The sequence below is a fragment of the Chelonoidis abingdonii genome, chromosome 11 (genome assembly GCF_003597395.2).
Source record: "Chelonoidis abingdonii isolate Lonesome George chromosome 11, CheloAbing_2.0, whole genome shotgun sequence".
Lineage (NCBI taxonomy): Eukaryota > Metazoa > Chordata > Testudines > Testudinidae > Chelonoidis > Chelonoidis abingdonii.
The window spans coordinates 19,203,607-19,217,361 of NC_133779.1; the positions used below are offsets into that span (position 1 = coordinate 19,203,607).

Consider the following 13,755-nt stretch of genomic DNA (forward strand, 5'->3'; position numbering starts at 1 on the left):
GGAGCCAGGACTCCTGGGTTCTCTCCCTGCTCTGGGAGGGGAGTGGGGGCTGGGAGCCAGGACTCCTGGGTTCTCTCCCAGCTCTGGGAGGGGAGGCTGGTGGTGAGAGCAGGGGGGCTGGGAGCCCAGACTCCTGGGTTCTCTCCCTGGCTCTGGGAGGGGATCAGGGTCTGGTGATCAGAGCAGAGGGGCTGGGATTTAGGACTTCTGGGTTCCAAGCCCATCTCTTAAAAGAGTGGGGACAGAGGTGCTGAAACTGCAGTTGCTAGGGGTGGGGGTGTCTGTCTGTAACTCCCCATTTACCCCCGCAGGCTGCTGCCGACAGCTGCTTAGGATTTTGAGATGGATCAACCCTGGGGGCTCAGCAAGCAGGAAATGCCCCAAGAAATGAGTCTCAGGCTAATTAAGCACAGGCAAGGGTGGAGATGAATTTGAGGGGGGACCGTGGGAGTGCGCATAGGTGGAAACTGACAGTACAAGGCAGGAGCACAGGTTAAGCCCTGGGCCAGCAAGTCAGACTACCAGGGCTCAGCCCTCAGTTCTGCACCAGCCACACCTCTTGCCCTGCCTCAGTTTCCCTCTCTCTGAAAAGGGGTGTTTTGTCTGACATTTAAAAGCACGGCCAGCCTGCATAGGTCTCAGAGAGGGGGCAGTGGATCTCTCTCGCTCTAGTCATGAAGCCCTCTGCTGGAAGCGTTGAGGTCCAGTCTCTGACTCTCCTCTGTGCTGGATGGAATGATCAGCCATCTGGTGCAGATCCCCAACACTGCTCCCACACAGGGAGATTCTGTTCATTTAACCACAGAGCATTGACAGACAGCATCCCCCACCCTGCACTACAGTCACTGGACCCCACTTCCCGAGCCAGGAAAGAACCCAGGAGTCCTGGCCCCCAGGCCCCTCACTACACACACCAAACCCCACTCCCATCCCTGCATCATAGCACCCTCCCTGGCAGGCAGATCATTAAACACTCTGACACAGCTGCAAGTCACACACCTTTAAAAACATCTTTAAATATAAACACTAGAAGAGGTGAAACTGGGCTCAGAACTGGGGATTTCAAGGGGCTGAAACCTTAATTGGGACAGGTTAGGGATACACACCAAGGTGGGGTTTCCCAGCTGGATTGGGGGGACAGCAGGATTCACTTGTTATGAAAGTGGGATCACACCCCTTTTTGGGGTCACATCCTGGCAAGACGGGAAGCACAATCCATGGGTGCACTGCCGTATGTCATACTGATTTCAAGAGGCCCTACCTGGCTTCATTCCAAGAGATGCCTCCCTCCAGCCCCAGAGCAGGGGAAGCCACTAACAACAAGGCACCCTATCACAACAAGTTTTGGGGTGCTGCAAAAGGATAGCACCCCCAGCATGGGGCCAGGAGCACCCCCTAATCTACAACCCCACAGCCCCCCCTAGATTTCAGCCCAGCTAAAAGAGGTGATACAGCCTCCTCGTGCCCTTTCAGGCATGTATTGAACTCCATTTTCAAGCTGGAAATGGAGCCACCCCCAAACAGAATGGGAGGTGAGCTCCAAAAAGGATGGTCCCCACTGAGAGCAGATGCCAACTCCCCCTCCCCCCCCCCAATTTATCCTGTAGTCCAATATCCCCAGAGCCTGCCCCCCCCACGTAGCAGGAAATACAGAGCAATCCCCTGCCCCATAGTTCCCAGTCCCCCCCACAATATGCAAATTAGAGGGGCTCCCAGCAAACCCCTCTCTTCTCCACAAAGAGGGAAACCGGCCTATTCAGTGAGAATCCAAGAACTGGAGGGACCAGCGGCTGGAATCACATCCTGAGCGCCAGGAAGGGAAAGGGGCAAATTATTAGCTGCAGCTGCCCCTCTCCCAAAAAGAGGGGACCCCCCGAAGTACAAAGCAGCTTCATTGATATTGTCCGTAGCCCGGGTATCCTGGAGGTGCTGGGCTGTCTTTCAGGGGCAGCTGACTGGGGTCTTCACCAAATGGGTTAGCTGGGGGGGCAGAAGGGGAGGAGAAAAATTACTAGTGAGAAGGCAGAGATTCAGCCACTTCTGGGCGGGGCGGCTGTGGAACACCCCCACACCACCATACGGGGACAGCCTGACCAGCGCTGAACTGATTCACAGCCCCCTGGTAGCCCTGGGCCCCCCCATCCAGCGCTCCTCACTCCCGACACAGCCCCCTGCTAGTCCAGCCCTGCACCCTCCCCGCCAGCTCTCCTCACTCCCAACCCACAGTCCCAGGCTCCCCCGCCCCATCTCTGCCAGTGCCCTTCAGTCCAGACCCGCAGCCCCTGCCAGCCCAGCCCCAGGCCCTGCTTACAGTTCTGGAATTGCTGGGCCGTGTATCTGGTGAGTAAGATCCCGACTCCTTCTATCAAGGCCAGTAAAATGCCCCCCATCATGGCTGAGCCAACCATGGCTAATGGACCACCTGGGGAGAAGAAGAGGTGAATTAAAGAGATGGGGCACCAGGAGGTGGGGGGGCCGCCCGCCCCTGGCAGTCAGGGCCCGGAGGCGGAGGGCCAGGAGGGGGTGCTGCGCAGGACACTCACTGCGGGAAGCGAGCACAGCCCCCGTGAGCGCCCCGCTGGCGATCGAGTTCCAGGGATCTTCCTTCCCCCTCATCTTCACTAGGCCGCAGTCAATGGTGGAGAAAAGGCCCCCCCAGACGGCAAAGCTGCCTGGGGAAAGGAGGGAGCAGCGATTAGATACACCGTGGCCCCCTCCCCCCCGGGCCCATTCTCCTCACACTGCCCGCCTCTTCCCACACACTACATAGCCCCCCCTCACCTCCTATCTGTGGCGCTCTGATGCGGATGGCACTGACGCTCCCTTTGAACCGGTGTCGGACGCCCTAGGAAGAAGAGCAGCAGAGGAAGAATTGGGGTGAGATGCCACATGGCCCCCACCAGGCCCCTCTTCTCCCCTTTCCCCGTAGCGATCGAGATCAGCAGGGACCCACCCCTCAGGCGCACAACCCACCCCAGCCCGGAGGGCCCAGCACTATCAGGATCTGGGACCTGGGTCCAGCTGGCGACGGAGGGGCCTCAGGGGGCAGGGACTGGACTCACCACGGGGGCATTCCGGAAGCCCTTGACGGCCTGGAAGACCCCCCCACCGATCATTCCCATGGTGAAGGCACCGCCGCAGTCATCCACAATGCGCCATGGGCTGCCGGAGGAGAAGGAAGGTGGTTAGCCAGGTTGGGAGACCCTACAGTAAACAAACCCAGAAGCAACCCTACCACAAGCTGAGGGTGAGAACACTACCACAAGAGATCCCTGCTAACCCCTCGGGCACGACCAACCCTATGGTAAATAATTCCCCCACCCAGGGACCAGCAGCAAGCCAACCCCTACTATACCCCACCCCACCCTACCCTGCAATAACAACCCCTCCCCCGCCTCATGCACCCTGCCCCTCCCCTGCCCTGCCACCAGCGAGGAGAGACCCTACAATAACAACCCCTCGCCGCCTCACGCACCCTGCCCCTCCCCCGGAATTCCACGTGGTACAAACACACCTTCCGTTCTTGTGCTGTTGGTATTTCCCAACCCTCCCCGCCTTGGTATCTCCCAGCCCACAGAGCCTATGAGAGGACGGGGGGGGGGGGGGAATCTGCGCCCCCCATTTCTCCCCCAATGAACTCGCCCGCCCATAGGCACCAAAGAGCAGGGACATACCAAGTGACCAAGAAGAGGGGTGTAAAGTTCCGAGAGCCGCCCAGACGGGGGCCGGGGCGAAAGACGGGAACGGGTGGATCCACTGCAGGGAGATGGGGGGGGGGCTGGGCGCTACCGGCAGAGGGGAGTTGGGTGAATCCATTCCAGGATAAAGGGCTGATAGTCCGAGAAGTCCCTCCCCCTCCACTTCCAATGGGCTCGCCCACACAATGGACTGGGAGCTACCAAGAGACCAAACACGTGGGGGGACCCAACGGTCACCTAATGGAGCGGCCCACAGGCCCCTGCCATGGGGGGCGAGAAGAGACCAATTCCCCTCCCAATGGACTCGCCCGCCGGGCGGTACCAAGCGCCCCGCGCGGGGAGAAGACGCGCCGCGGCCGCTCACCAGGGCTCCCGGGCATATTCCTCCATGGCTCCAAACAGCGACCGCGCGGTCACGTGGGTGAAACGCTCCGCCCCCTTACCCCGCCTCCACGAAACGGGTGAGCCCCGCGGCCTGTTATTGGGCAGCTGGGATCACGTGTGTTTATCGCCTGAACGTCACATAAAGGCGCCGGGCGTCTCTCCGCTATGATTGGTCAGTTGGAGTCACGTGGCGGGGGAGACCCTTCTTTCCCGGGCCTGAGGGCTTAGGGAAGGGATTCCGCCTCCCTATTGGCTCGTCTTCGAGCACGTGACTTGTCACGCTTCTCACCGGCTCGGGGGAATCACGTGATTTTGCGGTCTTCACTCTGATTGGTTGTCTTTGGGGGCGGGACCCTCTGCTCTGGCTTCCGATTGGTCACCCGGAAAAAGTGAGACGGGAAAGCCCCGCTTGCCTCCCTCCCATTGGCCGGATCCCGTCACATGGGCACGGGGGGGCGAGAGCAAGTTGCCTGCGGCATCAGCCGAGCGACAGGGGCAGGGGAGGGTGCTGATTGGCCCGAGTGCGTCACGTGCGTGGCTAGGGTCTGGGCTCAGCCTGGAGAGCGGCGGGGCCGGACGGAGACTGGTGGGGGAGACCCCGGGGGGCGGGGCCATGGGGGAGCCCGGGGGGAGGCCCGGGGGGCCCACGGCGGAGGGGTCATGGAGGATCCCGGGGGCGGTGGCCATGGGGGGCCCACGGGCAGGGCCGAGGCGGGGGAGCCCGGGGCCCACGGGGAGGGTCATGGGGGTCCCGGGCGGGGCCATGGGGGCCCACGGGCGGGGCCGAGGCGGGGGGAGCTCCGGGGGCCCACCGGGCGGGGGGTCATGGGGGGATCCCGGGCGGCGGGGCCCCCCCCGGCGATGTGAGACGCGGGGGCCGCGGGCCCTGGATCCCCCCGACTGACGCCTCCCCCCGCCCCCAGGTTCCGCTGCTCCTGATGCCGCTGCCGGTGGCGCTTCAGTCCCGCCTGGCCAAGAGAGGCCTCCTCAAGCACGTGGAGCCGGGTGCGTGCGAGACACCGGGCCTGGGGGGCACTAGGGGGCCGGGCGGAGGGCGCTGGGGGGCCAGGCGGGGGGCACTATGGGGTGCTCTCCCCTGGGGGACCAGGCGCTGGGGGGGCAGGATGGGTGGCGCTCGGAGGCAGGGCAGGGCAGGGGGTGCTCTCCCCTGCGGGGCCGGGTAGGGGGACACTATGGGGTGCTCTCCCCTGGGGGGCCAGGCGCTGGGGGGCAGGGCAGGGCAGGGCGGGGGGGGCTTTCTCCTGGGGGCCAGGCACTAGGGGGCAGCGCATGGCAGAGGGTGCTCTCCCCTGGGGGGCTGGGTGCTGGGGGGCCGGGCCAGGCGGGGGGCACTCTCCCCTGGGCGCTGGGGGGCACTCTCCCCCAGGGGGCCGGGCGTGCTATGGGGCGCTCTGCCCTGGGGGCTGGGTGCTGGGGAGCAGGGCAGAGTGGGGGGTGCTCTCCCCTGGGGGGCCGGGGGTGCTATGGGGTATGGTTCTGTACAGTTGGTTCTCTGACCCACACTGTCCTTAGAGCCCGAGGAGGAGGTCATCGCAGAAGATTACGATGACGACCACGTGGATTACGAAGCCACCAGAATTGAGAATTTGCCGCCCAACTGGTATAAAGTGTTTGACCCCATCTGGTAAGAGAGAACGCGCCTGTGCGGCGTAATGTGTGGCTGTTCCCAGCTGCCCCACCCCCGAAGTGGCTGCATCTCAGCGTGCTATAATGGCAGGTGAATCAGCTCTGTGTCTCCCCCTGCCCTCCAGCGGTCTCCCCTATTACTGGAACATGGAGAACGACCTGGTCTCCTGGCTCTCTCCTAACGATCCCAACTCCATCATCACCAAAGCTGCAAAGAAGTTGAAAAACAGCCTAGGTAATGGGAGGGAAATGGGGTTAGTTGGGGAGGGGCCTGGGATTCAGGACTCCTGGCCTTCTGTCCCAGCTCTGGGTAGGGCATGGGGTTGAGTGGCTTAGACTGGGGCAGAGTGGAGGGGCCCGGATGTCGAGGTTCCCTCAGGAGTTGTCTGTGTGTCTCCCTCAGAGACTGATGAGAAGCCGGAGCGCCCCTACGAGAAGCCGGAGCGCGAGGAGGTGAAGGAGCGGCGTTACCATCGCCGGGAAGAGCTGGCGCCGTATCCCAAGAGCAAGAAAAGTGCGTGGAGGAGAAGAGACACAGATATGCGGGGTGGTGCCACTGGATCCGAGCCAGTGGGGCGGGGGAGGAGGATGAAGGTCCCACTTCATCCTGGAGTGGGTGGGGCTGAGAACAGGGCAGGGTGGCTGTGGGGACCAGAGACATGGGGGGCAAAGAGGGATGAGTACGGAGGGGAAGGGGGTGAATTAGTACCTGGGGGGATGGGGGTGTAGCTGGACTTGAGGGAGGGGGCCTTTGGGGGAGCACTCAACTGAGCAGTGTCTCTCCCTCTCCAGGCAGCCGCAAGGACGAGGAGCTAGACCCCATGGACCCCAGTGCCTACTCGGATGCCCCACGGTGAGATCCTGCTGCCATTTCTCCCCCCTTGGGGCTGGGGGTCTGTAGTCCCAGTGTGGCTTGTGGGGGGGCTGGGTGACAGAGCAGGGGAGGGGGTTACAGGGGGAGGAGTTTGGTGCAGTGGGGTCTAGGTGGGGGAGGAGCCTGTCACAGTGGGTGGGGCCTACCCAGAGGGCTGTGGCACTGACATTGCCTCCCCCCCCCCCCGCCCCCCCACAGGGGCACATGGTCGACGGGGCTGCCGAAGCGCAACGAGGCGAAGACGGGGGCTGACACAACCGCAGCCGGGCCCCTGTTCCAGCAGCGCCCATACCCCAGCCCCGGTGCCGTGCTGCGGGCCAACGCCGAGGCCTCCCGCGCCAAGCAGCAGGACTGACCCCCCCACGCACCTTTGTAATAAACCTGGAGAGATGCAGCTGGGACGGACCTGTGTGTGTGCCCAGCCTGCATGGGGGGCTGGGCTGGGGGCACTCTCCCTGGCATAGGGGGCTGGGCTGGGGAGAGCGGGGCTGGGTGTTGCCGGGCGGGGGACTGCGGGGGGCAGGGCTGGGTGTTGCTGGGCAGGGGGTGCTCTCCCCGGCAGACAGGGCTGTGGGGAGAGGGCTGGTCCGGGGTGCTCTCATCTATTTCCCTGAGTCCTTGGACTAGAGGCGGGAGAGAACCCAGGAGTCCTGGCTGCCAGCTCCCCTGCTCTAAACCACCAGCCCCCCCTGAGCTGAGGAGAGAACCCAGGAGTCCTGGCTCCTAGCCCCCCTGCTCTAATCCCCAGACCCCACTGCCCTACCAGAGCTGGGATAGAACCCAGGAGTCCTGGCTCCCAGCTCCCCTGCTCTAACCCTGCAGCCCCGAGCTGAGGAGAGAACCCAGGAGTCCTGCCTCTCAGCCCCCTCACTCTAACCTACCAGCCCCCACTCCCCTCCCAGAGCTGGGAGAGAACCCAGGAGTCCTGGCTCCCAACCCCCTGCTCTAACCACTAGACCCCACTCCCCTCCCAGAGCTGGGAGAGAACCCAGGAGTCCTGGCTCCCAGCACCCCTGCTCTAACCCACTGGACCTCCCACCCCCCGCAGAGCCGGGGAGAGAACCCAGGAGTCCTGCAGCCCCACAGATGACAGGACACACGCTGTTGTGTCAAAATCCATGTTGGACAATAAATAGAAAAGGCCACAGTGGGGAGTGATAAAAATGGGGGATTCCACACAGCTGCCCCATAACCACTGGGTTAGGGGGCATTAATACTGAGCGGCTCGTGCCTGGGTCCCCCCCATAAGGACGGGGGGCTTGAGTGAGGGGGACTGGCCACGCTGTGAGCGGCCGCATCCCCTTCTGGGAGGTAGGAATGGCTGCCTGCCTTTTACGCAAGGGTAAACTGAGGCAGGGTGAATCAGGAAATGACAGTGAGGTGGAGCACCCAGAGCCCACTCCCCTCCCGGAGCTGGGGAGAGAACCCAGGAGTCCTGGCTCCCAGCCCTCCCCTTGCACTGCATCTCCTACTTCTTTCTGAAAGCCACAGGCAGGATCCCAGGCTGCCTCACCTGGCCCCGAGATGGGGCAGGGCAGAGGGGCCCCCTGCTGAAGCCGGGGCTGGACGCCTCCAGACACGGCGAACGTCGCCCCGCCCCAGTCGCTGCCCGACTCAGGAGCCCTTCTCTTTACATGCCGGCCTGCAAGAGAGAAAAGGGGATGGTTGGGCTCGGGGAGCTGGAGCGCAGAGCGGGAAGAGAACCCAGACGTCCTGGCTCCCAGCCCTCCCTCGCCTCTACCCCCAGAGCTCGGTGAGGACCCAGGTGTCCTAGGTCCCAGGCTTCCACAACCCAGTAGTTCATGCAGCTTACAATGTACCAGGTTTCGTTTTGGGGGGGCTGATCCTGCAGGTCTGCTGGAGTGGGGGGGGCAAAGAATTCCCCCCACACACACCCTGTGACTGCCCCCCTCCCCCAGCAATAGGGGCTCAAGGCTATTAAGAAACTACCCCCAGCACCCCCCTTTCATTGCTAATAGCCAGGAGAGGCATTTCCCATCCCCACCCCACCCAGGAACCAACCAGTCCCTACCCTGCGGCTCCACCCTCCTGGCCCACCTCTGGGTGCCACTGGGAAAGGCCATTTTGTGCCTCAGTTTCCCCACTGCTGATGGCTGCAGGGAATGTCTCTCCTGGGGCTGGGCAGTGCCTGGCCCAGTGAAGGGCTGCGATCTCAGCTGGAGGGGGGGAGGGGGGCGTAAGGAGTGTAGCCCCTGCCCCAATGGCAGCAGGGGGCGGCTCTGATCACCATCGGGGTAGGGCTGGGCCTTACCCATGGGGACTCCCCAATCTCTGTGGAGGCCCCAGCAGGGCAGACACGGGGGATACACGGGGGATATACTGAACACGGCTCAGTGCTTTAAGTGGCAGGTTGATGGACCAGGGGACAGCGTTAAGGGTCACCCCCTCCCCACATTTGGCACCAAGCCTTGGGAGGAAACGTGGAGGCCTCGGCTTGTGTGGGGCTGGGTGTCTCCCTGCCTGGGGGAGCTGCCACACCAGGATGGGGCTGAGACCTGGCAAACTTACCTCAGGAGCAGAGCCAGTGCCCCCTAGACAGCCCTGTGCCCCATTCCCCACCCCCTGAGCCAGCCAGGCCCTGCCCTGGGGCTGGATGGGAGCCGGTGCCCCCGAGAGGGGACAGGCCCCTGCCCCATTCCCCACCCCCTGAGCCAGCCAGGCCCTGCCGTGGGGCCGGGAGGGAAGCCGGCGCCCCCCAGAGGGGACAGGCCCCAGCCCCATTCTCCAGCTGTTAGTAGGGTTAGAGATCATGCACTAACACAAATCCCCCCCCACGTCGTTCCCCCCCGGCCCCCCGTTCAATCACCGAACACGCCAGCTAAATAAATACAGTCTCTTTATTCAGTGGGGCGGCTCTGCAGACAGGACAGCGGCCGGCAGGGTTACAGGTGTTTAAAAAAAAAAAACCCACCCCCCCAATCCGTACAAAATGTGTCACCCGGCATCTATGTACAGTGGTAGCACCCCCTCCCGCCCCAAACCCAGCCAGCCGGCCCCTCAGCAAAGCAGCGCTCCTGGCTTTGGGAAAGGGAAACTGAGGCAGAGAGAGGGACGGAGCTGAGAATTGAACCCAGGAGTCCCGGCTCCCAGCCCCCAAGCTCTAACCACCAGCTGCCACTCCCCTCTCAGAGCCAGGAAGAGAACCCAGGAGTCTTGGCTCCCATCCCGCCTCCCGCTGCTCTAACCACTAGCCCCCACTCCCCTCCCAGAGTCAGAGAGAGAACCCAGGAGTCCTGGCTCCCAGGCCCCCACCCCTCAATAGCAGCATAGGGTAGAGTGACACTTAAAATATATCTCATCACCTCATTTGTGCAAGGTCGGGGCCAGCCCCCCGCCTGTGTCCATTGGCCGTCGCTCCATGGAGTCCCCAGGGATGGCCCCCGGCAGCGTCAATGGGGCCAGCCCCCCAGCTGCTGGGAAGGGATTCGCAGTGGAGTCGGGGCGCGATGCACATTCACACTGGCTGCTCCCTGCTGTCTGGTACCAACGGCAGCCTCTGTCCCCACCCAGGGACGCCGCCTCCCACCAGGGAGATGGATTAGTAATTAATGGCAGGTCAAAGCCATTCGCTCCACTTAGCCAAGCCCCAAGGAGCCAGGGCAGGGCAGCGTCCTGGAACACCTGGGGGAAACTGAGTCACGGAGCTGGGGGAGGAACTCAGCTGAAATTTACAGACAGCAAGTCCCGACTCCCAGCCCTCCTGCTCTAACCACTAGACCCCAACTCCCCTCCCAGAGCCGGGGGGAGAACCCTGGAGTCCTGGCTCCCAGCCCCCTTGCTCTAACCACTAGACCCCGCTCCCCTCCCAGATCCAGGGAGAGAACCCAAGAGTCCTGGCTCCCAGCACCTTGCCCCAACACACAACTTAGGGGCTGTGCGAGAGAGTACTCCGCCAAAGCGGGTGCCGTGGGCAGCACTCCCATGCTGCCCAGGCGAATCATCACCCTTTGGAAGGGTGGCGAGTCCTTCCTCCAGATGCCAGCTTGGTACGGCCGAGCCATTCCTGGGGGCTCCCTCCCACCCCCCGTCTTCATGCACCGTCCATCGGGGCTGCTTTGGTATCGTACAAAAATAATCCTCTGGCTCAATCCATTTGCCGACCCCCCGCGGCTCAAGGGGGGGATCATGGTCTCTTGGGGGGTGGTGACCCCCACATAACCTCTCCCCCCTGTAGTGTGCACCTAAATGCCTCTCCTGGGCCGAGTGGGGGGTGTCCGTCATCCGGACCCAGGAGAGGGGAACGGTCTGAACTGGAGCAGGGTGGGGGATAGATGTGGGGCGGGGGAGACGGGGGGGCAGCAGCAGAATGTTTGGAGGGGAGGTGGGAAAGGGGGACGTGCTTCCCCGCAAAGACCACTCAAGTGAGGGAGACATGGGGCAGAAGCCCAGGTACGAGGGGCAGAGAGAGGCTCTGGAGGGGCTCAGGGCCCAGGAGAGACCCCCCACCCCACCCGCTAGCAGGCCTCACTCGACCAGCACTGACTTGGGCGGGTAGCCCGGCTCGCTGGGCTCCTTGCCAAGGGGCGGCAGGGCCGTGGGCTCCTGGCGAGGGCCCAGGGGCGGCCCCGCCTTGGGCAAACTGTACATGTAGACAGCCCCGATGACCAGCCCGGCCCCCAGGGCGAAGGGCGGGTGCAGGCGGAAGCCGAAGAGGTACATAGAGGCCACGGTGGAGGCCACGATGGAGAGCGAGGTGGCGAAGCCCTTGAGGATGTTGTCTGCGTACTTCACCACCACGGCCACCAGGAGGCCGCCGAAGGCCTGGTTGAGGATCACGCCCCACACCAGCGGGCTGTAGCCGTGGAAGAAGCCCTGGGCAGCCACAGCCGCCCCCTCGGCCCACCACATTCCCAGCAGCCCCAGCAGGGTCCCGAAGATGCCCAGCTGCACGTTGCGGAGCCACACGGAGGCCGAGCTGCCCTTCAAGATCTTCTCGAAGTAGACGCCGGCTAAGCCCGAGGAGAGGCAGGAGACCACCACGGCGACCAGGCCGACGGCGTAGCTCTGCTGGGCGGCGCCCGGGGAGCTCCCCCCGCCCACCTGGCCCTGCTCCACCTGGACGACGGCCACGCCGGTGAAGAGCAGCAGGAGCGACACCCACTGCAGGCGCGACAGGCTCTTGCGAAGCATCAGGACCGAGAAGACGGCCGTGGTCAGGATCTTCAGCTGGTAGGTGACCTGCAGGGCGGCGGGCAGGTCAGAGCCGCGGGGGCCAGGCTGGCATCCCCTCCTGACTGCCAGCCCCACCCCCCCAGTATCCCCGCTCAGACCGACGGGCCCATTGAGCCCGGCGTCAGGGCTGGGGTCGCACCTGGAAGGTGGCTGCCGGCAGGTTGGAGATGGCAACGTACTGGAGGTTGTTCTGCAGCGTGTAGATCAGCGAGGGCACCGCCAGCTTCAGCGTGTCCACGTACTGCACCACCACAGCATCGTACAGGAACAGGGCAAACTGCTTCACGCTGCCTGCGGGGAGGGAGCGCCAGGGATGGCTCACCGGTCTGCCTGGCGCAGCGCTGAGCGCCGCACCGGCCAGGAGCTGACTACCCCGCCCCGCCGCCCCTAAGAGGGACCGCCCGTGCCGGGGGTGGCCTGGTAGGGCGCGCCGGGCCCGGCCCACCTAGCTCACCCCGGCGCCCGCCCGGCCCAGACTGACTAGCCCCCTGCGGTGCCTGCCCGGCCCAGCCCGCCTAGCTCACCCCGGCACCCGCCCGGCCCAGACTGACTAGCCCCCCATGGCATCCACCCGGCCTGCCTAACCCCCCGCAGCGCCCGCCCCGCCAGGACTGACTAGCCCCCTGCGGTGCCCGCCCGGCCTGGCCCCCCTAGCTCACCCCGGCACCCACCCGGCCCAGACTGACTAGCCCCCCGCGACGCCCGCCAAACCCGGCCCACCTAGCTCATCCTGGCGCCCGCCCGGCCTAGACTGACTAGCCCCCTGCAGCGCCTGCCCGGCCCAGCCCGCCTAGCTCACCCCGGCGCCCGCCCCACCAGGACTGACTAGCCCCCTGTGGTGCCCTCCCGGCTCGGCCCGCCTAGCTCACCCCGGCGCCCAACCAGCCCAGACTGACTAGCCCCCCATGGTATCCGCCCGGCCCGCCTAGCCCCCTGCGGCGCCCGCCCGGCCTGGCCCACATAGCTCACCCCGGCGCCCGCCCAGCCCGCCTAGCACCCCACAGCACCCGGCCCAGTCCAGACTACCAGGGGAGAGCGCCCCCTTCCCACCCTACAGAGCCCCCCAGTGCCTGGCCCTGACTGCCTAGCCCCCCACAGCACCCAGCCCGGACTGCCAGGAGACAGCTTACCCGTCTGCCCAGCCCCCAGCCCGGCCCGCCAGGAGATGGCTTACCCGTCTGCCCAGCCCGCCAGGGGAGAGTGCCCCCTGCCCAGCCCGGCCCCCCCACCTTGTTTCTGGAGGAAGATGAGCAGCAGGCAAGTGGCTCCCTTGAGCAGCTCAGCCATCACCACGGCTGTGGTGGCGAAGAAGCGCTCCCCGGGCAGGGTTCGCACGTAGCGGATGCTTAGGATGAGGGAGGCGTTCTGGACCACTAGCACTGCCAGGCTGATGTACTTCAATCGACGGTTCCCTGCCGGGACAGGGACAGGTCAGACCCAGAGGCAGCCTGCCTGGCATCCCCCTTCCCCATCAGACCCAGCCGCCTGGCACCCCCTTCCTCAAATCTGACCCCCAGTGGCCTTCCACACACACCCCGTCCCTGCAACGCTGCACCCAGCCAATCCCCCAATGCCAAAATCCTGTGACGCCCCCTTACACACTGATCTAATGAACATGCAGAAGGCAGGCTTCCACCTCCCTGGCCCCACCTCTCAAGCAGGCTGCATTCAGGGGGCTCATGGCGCTGAGATGCAGCCACCCCTGGGGGCAGGGCAGCTGGGGAACAGCTGCACATAACGCTGCACAGGGATGGCTCGCGGCGCTGAGATGCATCCACCTCTGGGGCAGGGCAGCTGGGGAATAGCTGCATATAACACTGCACAGGGATGGCTCGCAGCGCTGAGATGCATCCACCTCTGGGGCAGGGCAGCTGGGGAATAGCTGCATATAACACTGCACAGGGATGGCTCACGGCGCTGAGATGCATCCACCTTTGGAGCGGGGCAGCTGGGGAATAG

At 64.4% G+C, this 13,755-nt stretch overlaps 3 protein-coding genes across 7 annotated transcripts in view; 1 reads left to right on the forward strand and 2 right to left on the reverse strand.

The window, feature by feature from the left end:
- Nucleotides 1–985: 985 nt before the first annotated feature.
- Nucleotides 986–4,139, reverse strand: TIMM17B (translocase of inner mitochondrial membrane 17B). Its single transcript, XM_032778900.2, has 6 exons — nt 4,063–4,139; nt 3,063–3,162; nt 2,782–2,845; nt 2,544–2,672; nt 2,312–2,422; nt 986–1,980 (listed from the first exon to the last, which is right to left on the reverse strand). Exons 1-6 carry the CDS (start codon nt 4,086–4,088, stop codon nt 1,892–1,894), a joined length of 519 nt encoding a protein of 172 aa, XP_032634791.1. The 5' UTR covers nt 4,089–4,139; the 3' UTR covers nt 986–1,891.
- A 456-nt stretch (nt 4,140–4,595) lies between these two features.
- Nucleotides 4,596–6,997, forward strand: PQBP1 (polyglutamine binding protein 1). Its single transcript, XM_032778899.2, has 7 exons — nt 4,596–4,668; nt 5,006–5,087; nt 5,616–5,727; nt 5,855–5,964; nt 6,133–6,243; nt 6,522–6,582; nt 6,802–6,997. The coding sequence occupies exons 2-7, from the start codon at nt 5,021–5,023 to the stop codon at nt 6,956–6,958; spliced, it is 618 nt and encodes a 205-aa protein (XP_032634790.1). The 5' UTR covers nt 4,596–4,668; nt 5,006–5,020; the 3' UTR covers nt 6,959–6,997.
- Nucleotides 6,998–7,705: 708 nt separating this feature from the next.
- The window catches only part of SLC35A2 (solute carrier family 35 member A2), an 11,281-nt gene continuing 5,231 nt past the window's right edge, over nt 7,706–13,755 (reverse strand). For 2 of the 5 annotated variants that reach the window (XM_032778897.2, XM_032778896.2), the window contains exons 2-5: nt 13,026–13,208; nt 11,936–12,087; nt 11,108–11,802; nt 7,706–8,245 (exon numbers count right to left, since the gene is read on the reverse strand). In XM_032778897.2, the coding sequence (XP_032634788.1) occupies nt 8,218–8,245; nt 11,108–11,802; nt 11,936–12,087; nt 13,026–13,083 (933 nt within the window). In that variant the 5' untranslated portion in view covers nt 13,084–13,208 and the 3' untranslated portion in view covers nt 7,706–8,217. Of the gene's footprint in view, nt 8,246–9,443; nt 11,803–11,935; nt 12,088–13,025; nt 13,209–13,446; nt 13,525–13,755 lie in introns of those variants that run through there. The other 3 variants (XR_012656782.1, XM_032778894.2, XM_075070782.1) reach the window with 3 other exon arrangements.